Source organism: Tasmannia lanceolata, unplaced genomic scaffold (genome assembly GCF_043159265.1).
Source record: "Tasmannia lanceolata isolate RefF3 unplaced genomic scaffold, GAP_Taslan_0.1 ptg000015l, whole genome shotgun sequence".
Classification (NCBI taxonomy): Eukaryota; Viridiplantae; Streptophyta; class Magnoliopsida; order Canellales; family Winteraceae; genus Tasmannia; species Tasmannia lanceolata.
Genome location: NW_027518692.1, coordinates 62,672,605 through 62,686,328, shown reverse-complemented (window position 1 = coordinate 62,686,328; position 13,724 = coordinate 62,672,605). Strand labels below are relative to the sequence as shown.

The 13,724-nt window shown below is 38.6% G+C and overlaps 1 protein-coding gene across 1 annotated transcript; it reads left to right on the top strand.

Annotated features, from left to right (window-relative positions):
• Positions 1-1,864: 1,864 nt before the first annotated feature.
• On the top strand, positions 1,865-12,668 carry TOR1 (ARM repeat superfamily protein). Its single transcript, XM_077397845.1, has 6 exons — positions 1,865-2,946; positions 7,276-7,467; positions 7,624-7,729; positions 7,830-8,551; positions 9,784-10,668; positions 12,281-12,668. Exons 1-6 carry the CDS (start codon positions 2,239-2,241, stop codon positions 12,473-12,475), a joined length of 2,808 nt encoding a protein of 935 aa, XP_077253960.1. The 5' UTR covers positions 1,865-2,238; the 3' UTR covers positions 12,476-12,668.
• Positions 12,669-13,724: the final 1,056 nt, after the last annotated feature.

Below are 13,724 nucleotides of genomic sequence, written 5' to 3'. Positions count from 1 at the left end.
CATTTAAGGTCTCTTTGGACCTTTTTAAAAATACCCGCCCTAAATATAGGGATTTGCTAGGGACCATTGAAGATGCATTTCGTGTACCGGCTGTTGCAGGAGATAGCAACCACCTCAGATGAATAAGACAAAATGTGAGCCTATGTGGCTGCTCTCTCATGCACAAACAGGTCCGCGAAATGCCTTACGCGATGGTCCTTAGCAAATCCCCTAAATATATTATTACTAATATATGCAATCACCCTCATTTATTGGTTGTCATATCATGTTTGTGAGTTGGAAGATGAAGACACATGCGAACAAGTAAGGCCCTGTTCTCTTTGGATTGTGACAACCGATGGTGAGAGCTAAACAGAATTTTGAGACCAGTAAACTGTAAAAGGTTTGGGGCTCACATTCCTGTCACAATCAAAGCCCCTGTGCGTTTTAAATTATGCAACCGATTGTCAGTCCAAACCCGATTATTCATTTCAATTTGAGTCCAATAATAGGTTTTGGACTAACAATCAATTACCATGATCTAAAACGCACAGGGCCTAAAACGGAACTAAGAAAGTTTATGAGATTAATCCTCTAGTCAAGTGGGTATGATCGTGTGATTGATGGTTGATGACCCATCCAAGGTGGGACCAATTGATGAATTGTTCAGATTGCATACACTTGTGCCACCTCTTCCAATAGAAGATGAAAAGGGTAGAAAAGGGGGGAAGATCCCCTTCATATAATAGAAGATGAGAAGGGTAGAAGAAGAGGGTAGGAGAAGTTGATGGGTTTCTCAAACCCCATAGGACCATGTGGGTCCAGCTGGAAATTTTCTATTTAAAAAAAAAAAAATTGGAAACTAAGTTTGCCAAATACTGGAAAATTTATTTTTTATGGAATTTATTTTCCATACATCCAAACAGCTCATAAAGTTTGTCCATTTGTCCTAATTTAAGATAAAAATTTGAAATTAAAACAACACAAACGTGCATGCAAAGCAGATGCATTTGTTGAGATCTTGCATTCTATGTGGGACCCCCGATGTGAAATATTTGGTGGAAATTAGTAGATGCATAAAAAAATGATTGCCTACCGAAAATAAAACCCTTATTTCTGATTTCAAATGCTCTTTAATTAATAAAAAATAAATCATATTTTTTATTATTTCCTATTGGTTTAGAGTTAAGTAACTCTTCATATGAAGTTTAAATTTTAAACTCGCCCACCCACACCCAATAAAGACAACATCTCTCCCTCTCTCTTTCTCCCCAAGGCATGTTTGGCTACCATGAATTGTTTGTCCTGGAATATTAGCTTAACCAAATGATGAGGTGGGATGGCAGGGGGATAGATACAGAGGGATTGAGTGAGGAGAGGGTAAGAAAGGCATGAAAAACAAGGAAACAAAAACCTGTACCCAAAATATGATCGGCTTTTTCCTTGTTTCCTTGTTTTTTAGTCACTTCTCATCCTCTACTCATTGATGCCCTCTCAAGTCTCTCCTTCTCCCACCCACACTACCCATCTCAGCACCAATCGGAGGAACTAATTTATCGTGAGAATGATTCATTGTTGCCATACATGGCCTTAGGCCTAAGGCTGTGTTCGTATTGGAGTTTGAGAATCAATTTTAAGTCCAGAACTGATTATTAGACTAATTAACAAAGCCCCGTCCGTTTCAGATTGTGACAACTAAAGGCCCCAACCGACTATCGGCCTAAAATTATAATCAGTTGGGGCCTTACAATCGGTTGTCACAATTTGAAACGAACATGGCAAAGTAATTTTTGAGTCCAATAATCAGTTTTGGATTTAACATCGAGTCTCAAAATCCAAAACGAACAGGCCTAAATCTTGATCGTTTTGGACCGTGTAATCATCTTGCTCTCTGCCTATCTAGTATCTACAGACATATATACATCTATCTAAGTTTATCATTCGTGGGTTGGTAGTTAGTACTTGGTGGCATAAGAAGCCACGAGTCACCCCTGACTTCAAACTTACTCTTTCCATTTGTAATGTTTTCAGAACCTGAGTCTCACTTCACCCTTACTCTTCCCTCAAAACATTTGCAACATTTCAAATTTATTTGAACTCTCTCTCTAGATCTCATTCTAGATCCCATTTCCTCTATTTCTTCGGTGAAACTTCACACCCTCAAGAAGTCAAGAGTCACCTCTCTCTCTCTCTCTCTCTCTCTCTCTCTATTCCCTATACATTTCCCCCTCTCCTCTCTTGGAAAGAAGAAGAAGAGCAATGTCTACCACAAACCCAACAAATCTCAAGCCCTCAAAACCCACAAAACCATCACCCACAACAACCCCAACATCATCAAGATCTTCAACCCCATCTCTCTCCTCCCACCTAGCCATGATCGAGCTCAAGCACCGAATCCTCACCTCCCTCTCCAAACTCTCCGATCGCGACACTCACCAGATCGCCATCGATGACCTCCAAACCATCATCCAAACCCTAACCCCAGACGGCGTCTCCATCTTCCTCAATTCCCTCTACGAAGCCTCTAACGACCCTAAACCCTCTGTCAAAAAAGAAGTCCTCCGCCTATTAGCCCTCCTCACCACATCTCACCCTGATTCCACCTCGACCCACCTCACCAAAATTATAACCCACATTGTTAGAAAGCTCAAAGACTCAGATTCTGGGGTTAAGGATTCGTGTCGTGAGGCCATTGGGGCGCTCTCTTCACAGTATCTGAGAGGCGAATCTGAGAATGGGAATTCGATTGTTTCCTTGTTTGTTAAGCCTTTGTTTGAGACGTTTGGGGAGCAGAACAAGGCAGTACAAGGTGGGGCTGCAATGTGTATGGCTAAGATGGTGGAGAGTGCTAAGGATCCACCGATTGCGGCATTTCAGAAGCTTTGCCCTAGGATTTGCAAGTACCTCAATAACCAGAATTTCCTTGCAAAGGCTGCTCTGTTGTCGGTTGTTTCGTGTTTATCGCAGGTTTGGCTGATGACTCATGTTTCCTTTCTTTTGATTTGAATTGAAATCGGCATTTTCGCAATGTGGGTTCTGATGTTTATTGTGTTTGGATTTATGGATTGCCAAGTGATTTATACTTTAGCTTATTCACTTTCTTATTTGACATCAACCTTGTGGGGTTCATATTTTTTGTTTTTTTTTAAGAATCTGTTTATTTTTTCTTTGTTGGGATTGTGTCTCTTTTTCCACAGAGATGAATGGGGGGCATCTCTGTTTGACTAGGATTGCCTTTCTCTTAGGAGTTTTCTTGTTTGAATAGGAAACATGGAGGGAGATGTACTATTTGGAAAATTGTTAGATCTATTGTTGCTTTGAGAGAGAGAGAGAGAGAGACTTTTGTTTAGGGAAACTTAAGACTACATGAGGTAGTGTTGTACCTTATGCAAAATGAGAAGAGAGGGAGCTTCGCATGGAGAAGAGAGATCACTAGGGTTTTCTCTTGGACATGAGGATAGCTTGGGTTTGCTCTTTCGGGTTGTAAGTGTTGAGCATGTAGGGATTGGGTTGTTCTCCAACCTTGAGGTCAGAGGTTTGATCCCAGCTTACCAACCGAAAAAAGTGTAAGGATTGGGTCAAGTGATTGACGATTATCTCTTTGTAATCTCTTATCCATGTTGCTCATTGTGGATGTCGGTTTCTCTCGTTCATCTGGTCTGATGAGTAGAGTCAAAATTGAATTGTCATTTCAAAGTTTGCGGTGTGATCCGGGGTGTATCTATAATGGTAGCAAATGGCTCAATCTCAAACTTTGAGATTGAAAATTTTCATAGTAACTGTAGTTTCATTTTATGGCAAAGGAAAGTGAAGGACATCCTAGTTCAACCGGGCCTTGCTAACGCATTGAAGGAAAAGGAAGGAAAGCCGAAAAAGATGAAGAATGATGAGCGGTTCCAACATTGAATAAATGGCTGTCAATAGTACTATTCAATTATGTCTTGCAGATATCGCTATCTTCAAAGGTTTACATGTCGAAAAGTTTGACCAACCGATTGTATCTAACGCGATAGTTGTACGGGGTGAAGAAGTAAGGAAAGACGAGAATCTTATGGAACCTATTGCAATGTTCAATGGGCTTGTGGATCGGCTCCCATGATTGATGAAAAGGTAGAGGAAGAAGCCAAGGGTTCATTGCTTCTACTTTTTTCTTGGTTTTTACGACAATCTAGTGCCTACACTACTTTTTGGGAAAGATACAACCAAAGCTAAAAGAAGTCATGGTGGCGTAAATGAGACTATGAGGGGGCAAAATCAAGATGATAGTCAACAACATTGATTGGTTGTTCAACAAGAATCGAAAAAGAAAATCATCATCTAATCATAGTTTCAAAACTTCCCTACGTCATCGTTGACTTGCTCGACTCCTTTTTACCTTGACCGTGTTCTTGTCCAAGTATTCATGCATGATCCAGATGAGAATATTTTGATACGTTCTATGAAGAAGGGCAAGTGATGTGCCTGTATGTGATGAGTCGAATTGCAACGCTGCATGATTTGAGGCTGTGAAGAACAAAATGTTTGATAGAATGATGCATACTTCAGGTGGTAAATGCCCCATAGATGCAAAGGAATCTAGTCTCGCTTAGCCAGTTGGACTCCAGATATTGCACTTATTCATCTGCAGCTGGATCCATGAAAATCTCAAGCGGCTGCATGGTTTTGATGAAAGGGAAGAAGTGTGACAATTTTTATCGTTTGATGGGGAACACAATGACAGATGACGTTCCTAGTGCGTCGATGGATGGTTGAAGACAGAATATGTGAGCACACATTTTCTCTTTTGCAGTTGGTGCAAGGGCAAGTTTCTAAGCTAGAGATGATGGTGATGAGGTAATAATTCATGCTGGTAGAGAGGACTGGTCGAGGTCCCTCTCTAGAGCATGATTTTAAATTTCGGCCGAAACGAAATGAAATGGCCGAAATATTTTGATTTCGGCTGCCACCAAAACAAAATCAGCTTGGATTCAGAAAATTACAAGATTTCACCTGAAATTTCAGGATTTCGCGTGGAATTTTGGTATTTCGTTAATGTTTTGGTTGAAATATGCGAAACATTCAACTTTTCATATATATATATTAAAAAAACAAAGTTTCTATCAAAATGTTGACATTTAGATGAAAATCCTGACAAAAAATCAACTCCACTCACAGAAAAGAGAATAACAAAGAAATTCCATTAAGATATTTCTAAAAATATGACAAAAAATAAAAGGAAAAATCAGTGGCGAAGAATCTTACCTGGATTTCAGCCACGATCTCCGTTATTTTACAAGATTTTGGCTGATGTTTCATACCGAAACCAAAATGTTTCCGTGTTGCTGATGACCGAAACCGAAATTTAAAACTTTTCTCTAGACTTGAGTAGTTGAAAGCGTGGTTTTAAATTTCGGCCGAAATACCGAAATTTCTGATTTCGGTTTGGACTGAAACTGAAATCACCCAAACCCGAAATTTCAGCTAGAGTACCAAGTTTCGGCCGAAATTTTGGTAATTTTGGTCGAAATTTCGGAAAAATGTGATTTTTTTAAAGTTTACAAAATTTCAGCCGAAATTACCGAAATTTCGGTTTCGGCAATTAGGGGTGTTCGTTCAGTTATAACCGAACCGAATAGACCGAAATTTGATAACCAAAATAATTTTGGTTATCAAATTTCGACAACCGAAACCGAACCGAAATTTTTAAAAACTGAACCGAAACCGAACCGATTAAAAATTCGGTTATTCGGTTATAACCGAATAGTGGGAGAAAAAGAGGGAAAAAGTAAAATCTCGGTTTGGATCGGAGGGCTAGGATCATCCTATCGAAATGATTTTTTGAGCACAACCTAATTAAGTTGTGATCAATCAAATGGATGGTTTTGATCATCCTACGGAGTGCCCATATAGCACCTTTTTTTTTTTTTAAATAATGGTTTTTATCATAATTTCGGTTATTCGGTTAACTGAATTTTTTTTTGAGATAACCGAAACCAAAACCAAATAACCGAATTTCCAAAAAAGAAATAACCGAAACCAAACCGAAAAGGAAAAAAACCGAACCGAACCAACCAAACCAATTCGGTTTGGTTTGGTTATTCGGTTATAACCGAATAATGAACACCCCTATCGGCAATGTTCGAAACCAAAACCAAAATTTAAATCCGTGGTTGAAAGTTGACGTAAGGCAAGTTACACATGTGCATTGGCCGTTTTGATCGAGCTAGACGGAGTTAGGACCAAGGTGGAGATTGTTGGTTGTTTCCCATGAGAGATGAGTGGGGCTCATCCTAGTTGGGCTAGGATTGCCCTTCTCTTTGGTGTTTTCTTGTTTAAATAGGAAACAAAGAGAGGGAGTTTTGTATGGGTTGGGAAAATGTGGGATCTCTTGTTGTTTCCTAGTTGTACTTGGAGAGAGAGAGAGAGACTTAGGTTCAGGGAAACCTAAGACTCTATAATGTACTGTTGTACCTAATGCAAAGTGAAAAGAGAAGGAGCTTCACGTGGAGAAGAGAGGACTAGGATTTTCTCTTGGACGTGAGGATAGCTCGGGTTTGATCTTCCGGGATGTGAGCGGTGAGCATTTAAGGATTGGGTTAAGGAATTGGTGATTATCTCTGTGTAATCTCATGTGCTTGTTACCCATAGTGAAAGATAGCTTCTCTTCTGTTTACGTAATGTAAGCAATTTTCCCGAACCACATAAACTCGTGTGCATCTTTTGCTTGTGGTTTGTATACTATTTCCATACGTATGAGCTGTGTATATAGTGTTAGGACCGACAAATTATTTTACAACATTCTTGTTGTCTTGTTTGGATTTCAATAGGTGTTTGGTAACTGTGTGATGATATGTTGATTTAGATTTAAGAACATAAGAAAGGAATTTAGTGAATGGTTTTAAGAACATAAGAAAGGAATTTAGTGAATTCGGTTTATATCGTCATTATCAAACTATAATTTAGATAATTTTTTTCCTTTGGAAAGGATATTTTCTGATTGCATGATTATGTTGACAATGGCATCCATATCTTCTCTTTTGAGAGAGCGACATTGGTTTTCATGTTTAATGTATTTTCAAGAGCATATATGTGATGCAACATGAGCTTGGCTATAAAACTTATTGATACAACATTGATATCTTTGGTGTTTTCCAGCCTGATGGCTTATAGGTTTCTGCTGTTAAGCTGATAAAGTAAAAAAGATCTTGTTTCTGGATATTTTTTTTAAACTGAGCTCATTTTAGAACTTCAGAGAGTTTAGATCCCATGTAGATGAGATGACTAAAAGACAATCATCTACCATCGCATTCGTTCCAGGTAGGAGCAATTGCTCCACAAAGTTTTCCATCTATAATGCTAAGCATTCATGGATGTCTTGAGAATAGTGATTGGGCTACTCGTAAGGCAGCTGCCGATACATTAAGTGTCCTGGCATCTCATTCAAGGCATTTGGTCACTGATGGAGCTGCTTCAACAATAACTGTGCTTGAGGCTTGCCGCTTTGATAAGGTAACTTTGCGAATTTGTTCCTGGATTGAATATCATCAATAATAAGTTTATAATTTTGTGGGTTTGATGTATGATGAGAAGCAATCCTGCCCATGTCATTTTATATTATTGATTGTGTTGACAACCAGTGTAATATTTTTATTATTTGTTGCTCAGGTGAAACCTGTCAGGGATAGCATGACAGAGGCACTACAGCTATGGAAAAAGGTAGGGGGAAAGGGTGGAGATGGAGCTTCAGAGGACCCAAAAGCTCAGTTACATGGTTGGTGTGCCAATTAGATTGTCTTCTCAACAGAATTCCTTTATTTCTCAAGTTTTGTTTTGCTGGAATGATTAATTTTGGTTCATACCTAAAACTGCAGATGGTAAAGATTCTGAACTGACTGAATCTGTCGAGAAATCAGAACTCAGAAAATCAAACCCAAGTGACAGAACATCAGATCCGCTAATGAAGGACGCATCCAGTGCTTCTTCCCCTAATTCCGATTCCAATTCCAAAGTCAAGGGTAGCAGCATATCAGACAAAACAGTTGGGATATTGAAGAAAAAAGCACCTGCCTTGAGCGACAAAGAGTTAAATCCAGATTTCTTTCAGAATCTTGACACTAGGGGTTCCGGTGAGTTGCCTGTTGAAGTAGTAGTGCCACGACGATGTCTTCACTCTTCCCACTCACAAAGCGAAGAAGAATTAGAATTGAATGATTCTGATTCCAGGGGTGGATCAAATCAGAATGGGATACCAGGCCGCAATTCATATGATATTCATGGATCTGCCAGTATTAATTTTCATAATGCGGAGGGAAGAGCGGCGCCGTTTAATAAAGTACAAGGCTTGGATGATAATGTGCGGGATAAGTGGATGGAACAAAGGGTATTTAGGGGCAAAGACCCAAAGCCAAGAACTTTTGATGCTGATGATAGGGTTGAAAATAATCAAAGAGACTCTGGTGCTCGCTTAGGTTTATTCAGAGCCGATGGTCAATCTGAAGGGTCCTTCGCAAATAATAAAGGGAATTGGTTAGTCATCCAAAGGCAGTTATCACAACTGGAGAGACAGCAAGCCAATCTCACAAAAATGTTACAGGTTTGTTTAAACATGAAATTGTTTGTTAGAAAAACCATAGAAATGAATTTACATCCTATGGTCTCCATTTGAGAAGCACGGCTTATCTATGTCAGGGACCAGCAAATGAATTTTTTAGATCACCCATTTATGTGGGCTTTTCTATGCTTTTTGGCTGCATGAGCGCTTCACACCATGCACCATATAACTACATATTTGTATGTACAAGAGTGGATTTATCAAGGGTTGTTTTCTTCCAGTTTCTTTTTCTTAGACCTACTTTGTTTTTCATATATTTCATCACAGAGGAGGGGCATGAGTCATGACTCATGAGTAAGGAGCTACTTTGTTTTTCATATATTTCTTGTAGTTTCTCAATTTCTCTGGTCTAGATCATAATTGTGAACCAAAAATGAAAAGGAAAATATTGCTATCCTGGGACTGATTTATGGCAAAAATCCTTTAAAAAACTAGGATTACACAAAAGAATGGCAAAAGATATAAAGCCCCTAAACACACTTAATTATTACAAAAATAAATAAAAAGAACAAACCTATCACTAAAAACCTGATTATAAAATACAACGGTGCATAACACAACTATCAGCCTCCCTTCCAGCTCTACCTAATGTCAATTAGTGGTTGACTGTTTTCCCAACAAACTCCCTGACATTTGTATAATTTTGACCCATAAAAACTGATGAAAAGTACCAATCTTTCTAAAATGTATTTCTTATAACTAGATGGAAAGAATAACATGGAGAGATTTCTCTATGAGGATTTATAGTGGTGGAAGGAGGTTGCTGCCTTATTTCTACAGTAAAACTAACGTACACTTAGATATGATCGACCTTTTGATAGAAAAAAATAGCATCACTAGTTTGCTGAACTGGACTTTAATCTCAAACTTTCCATTTTAACTGATCTTAGACATAACAATTCAGGAATGATTAAAAAAACACGTCACCAATTTAGAGTTTTGTATTTCATGATTATTCCTGCAATATATTCCCTGCTTCCAGCTTTTTAAAGACCTGAAAATGTAATAATAGGATTCGTTGACTAAGCATGTTTTTTTTTTTTTTTTTTTTTTTTTTTGCACTATTATGCTTCCAATTTGCTCAAGTTTCTTTTATTTTATTAAAAGAAAATCTCTTGATTTTGCTGTCAACATAATTTCTTCTTCACTTTTACTGCTACCTATTTATCTGTTATAGAAATTGCTTAGCTTATTGAAATATTTGCAAATTGCAGGACTTCATGGGGGGCTCCCATGATAGCATGGTAACTCTAGAAAACAGAGTGCGAGGTCTTGAGAGAGTTGTTGAAGACATGGCACGGGATTTGGCACTATCATCAGGTAGAAGAGGTAGTAATTTGGTGATGGGATTTGAGGGATCCTCTGGTAGGTATTTAGGAAAGTATAATGGCCTCCCCGACTACTCTAGCTCCAAATTGGGCAGAGGTGGTGATGGGCGCATTCCATTTGCAGAACGGTACCTCTCGTCTGAGGGCATTGTTTCAGGAGTGAGGGGAAGAGATCTCTCTTGGAGGTCTGATGTTTCTGAAGCATGGGATTCTTATGGATATGGAGCTTTGAGAAATGGCCATGTAAGCTCTAGAAGGGCTACGGGTGGTGTTCTGAATGATGGTAGAATACCTAGAATAGATCATGATGGTGATCAGATTGGCAACAGGAGAGCTTGGGATAAGGGACCAGGGCCTGTTAGGCTTGGTGAGGGCCCTTCTGCGAGAAGTGTCTGGCAAGCCTCAAAGGATGAGGCAACTTTGGAGGCTATCCGGGTGGCTGGGGAAGACAATGGGACATCTCGAACAGCAACACGAGTGGCTATACCTGAAGCCGAGGCTTTGGTAGATGATAATCCAGGGCAAGAGAGGGGCCCACTCTGGGCTTCGTGGACCCATGCAATGGATTCACTTCATGTTGGCGATTTGGATTCCGCATATGCAGAAGTGTTGTCTACAGGGGATGATCTATTGCTTGTGAAGCTGATGGATAGATCTGGTCCAGTTGTGGATCAGCTTTCTAATGAAATAGCAAGTGAGGTTTTGCCTGCAATAGTACAATTTTTGCTTGATCAAAGCGTATTTGATATTGGGTTGTCTTGGATTCAACAGGTAACACATTTATTCTTCCAGTTCATGTTTCATTTTGCCCATGGTTTTGTTGATGTTGCTTGAATTATAACGATATTACTTCATTACAATATATGCTGCATGTTTTGAAGTTTAATTTGGTGTTCTGCTAAGAGTGAATTTATTTTATTTTATGGTATTAAAATGGATGCACGGAACCATAAAAAAAAAAGATGCATGGAACCACATATATGAAACACGTTTAAAATATGATTTTATGCGCCAAACACAATGACATTAGACTGTGTTAGACCCGCAACTAACGCAAGTGTCCACCTGTGATTAATTTGACACAATGGCATTAGGCAGTGTGAGACCCACAACCAAAGCAAGTGTGAACTTGTGATTAATTTAAATAATTATTTTGAACAGTAGAGTCGTGACAAAATAAAGACCCCAACCAAAGTAAGTGTGAACCTGTGATTAATTTAAATAATTATTTTTGAACAGTGTATGGAATAGTGACAAAAGAAGCCACTATTTCAGACAAATTTAGTCAATGTATGAATTACCTGAAAGACTGCTGGATCTAATTGAAAAAAAAAATGTAAAACCTCAAAATACACCTGCTTATGTGTAACTTATGCATTCCATTTATATAGAAGTATCATGTGTGGAGCCTTTTGACACTTGGCAACACTTGCTGATACTTGACAAAGACTTGTATGATACACTGATTGAAAAAAATATTGCATGAACAAATTTAGTTTACATCTTTCGAACGAGAAAGCATCTCATGAAAAATTGTTCCCCCGCTAAATTTAGTTTCATGAAAAGATATCACACTAAAAAATGTTGTATTGTGCATTCAAACTGGCCATAAAGAAAACTATAACATGACATATATGATATATCAGTAAGGTTAGATTGCCTAATAAATATATATGAGTGTTATAATAGTTGTTACAGATGCAAGTTTGGTAAATTAGTAAACCACTTCAACCATGGGATGAGATTAGCAAAATGGTTCTGCTTGCTAATTGTTTGTCTTTGACTTGTTTTCCTTGGTGCTGTTTTTGTTGTGCCTCAGGCTCTCAGCCCCTCTTTTCATTATGTATCTATTACTTAGTAAATCTGCTTGTTATTTCTCATAAAAAGAAAGAAATAAATTACATGAGTGGTTTATCAGAGGAGAAAGATGCTTTACCTATGGTCCCTTCTAATTGAAATTTTGCATAATATCAATTACCTTAGAAGGCTAGGCTTTTGGCAAAACAAGATTTTGATTATATCCTTTGATGGGAGGAAATGAGTTGGGAGACAAAAATCTGGAGCTACATGGCTTGACGTGGGTGACGAAAACACGACCTTTTTCCTGTGAATAGCAAATTTGTCATGCGCTTAGTAGATTGAACCTAGTTCATTGTCTCAAGGGCGGACACAATCTGGAGCTACATGACTTAGTTTTCTTCTATCTGATGCTTTATATATTAGCTAGTCTGAAAGAAACCCTGGTGATCCCTAAGCCGCCATTTCCCTTCGGCCACTTGCATTGCGATATGCACTGTTGATGATGTATGTTAATTTTTTACGACTTTTACTTTGCCTCGAACATGATTTGCTAACACATTGTTTTTCTGTTTGAGTTTTGCAGTTGGCAGAACTGGTCATAGAAAATGGTCATGATTTTTTGGGCATCCCCATTGAAGTGAAAAGGGAACTTCTATGGAGTTTACACGAAGCTACAACAATGGAACTACCTGAAGATTGGGAAGGGGCGACAGTTCACCAGCTGATGTTGCTGTTAGCTTCGAGTTGGGGAATCGACTTACAACAGCTTGAGAAGTAATAGATTTGTGATTGGTTTCTGTAATTTTTTTGTTTTAATCCACTTGGATCTATGAGATCTTCCTCATATGTAACTACATGAACCCAGAATGAACTTGATATGGTCCCGAGAATTAAATCTCGTCTATTTGATTGCAGAAGGTAGGAAAATATACCCTTTAAATGCAGTGGTAAATTTCAGTGGATTGCGTTTATACACACAGTAGCTTGACTGGAAGGGTGACTTGATGCCAATATCTCATTACTGGCCGGCAATTTTGGCCTAATTTTATATACAGTCCATTTCAAAAAAAAAAAAATTATATACGTTTATCCGATTCAGTTAATCACCATTTGGAGTATCCTGTCAGTTGATTTATTGTGTTCTAATACCAAATGCATTACCAATTCACAGGATAGTAACATCAAGCAGCACCTATGGAAAGGGGGCTCATTGTTACAGTCCCAAGTGGGGGCCTGCTTAGGTATGTGACTAGGTGGGATCCAGCCCATTATGGGACGGATTTAAAGGCTCTAGGCTAAGTGGTTCCATCAATCCTGGGCTTTTTGCGTATTGGTTAGTTACCTAACATTTGAAATCAGAGCATCCACCCTGTCATGTGTTGCAATTCACGGAAGAGATGGAAAGGGCAACCTGTGGAAAGGAGACTATCAAGAAATGGTTACTTGGTAAAAAAAGGCAGTCATTGGGTTTCGCTGTATTGGTTTTGTGCCTAACACAGGTTTTGTGCCTACCACATCTTTTTCACAACCCAACATTTTCAGACCCATTTGAGGAAATTTACAGGCGGTAGAACTCTTCAGCATATGATTTCAAGTTTTCAACCATGTCAGCAGTTTGTGAATCTGTTATCATGGTATAGAATATCCATCAGCATTCTAGCTTATTCTAGCTTAAGTTGCACGACCCATGGCTACAAAGTATGGCTCGGGGATTTTGAGTAGAGTTGGGGATAAATTTAGAAAAGAAGCATGTCCTTTTCTTCTTACCCGTAATGCAATAAAGGCATGAAATCCAAAAAATCAAAAATACAAAAACTAAATCATAAAAAACCCCATCTTTCAAAAAGAAAAATGGAATAAGAAACTTTGAATTTTCAGACAGCTTGATAAGAGAGCTGAGTCCTGGAATGTAGAGCAAAAAGGCTTAAAGAAGTGTCATAGCTCACCAATGAAATAGCCCATGTTCCCTGCAAGAATAAAAAAAAGAAGATAAGTGGAGAAAATGTAGTCCATGTAATTTTTTAATT

What these genes read in the sequence shown, in the direction of transcription:
- TOR1 (XM_077397845.1), top strand. Translation starts at nt 2,239, where the DNA reads ATGTCTACCACAAACCCAACAAATCTCAAGCCCTCAAAACCCACAAAA. An exon ending in TTGTTTCGTGTTTATCGCAG is followed by an intron (nt 2,947 to 7,275) that starts GTTTGGCTGATG and finishes CATTCGTTCCAG; the next exon opens with GTAGGAGCAATTGCTCCACA. An exon ending in GGTTGTCTTGGATTCAACAG is followed by an intron (nt 10,669 to 12,280) that starts GTAACACATTTA and finishes TGAGTTTTGCAG; the next exon opens with TTGGCAGAACTGGTCATAGA.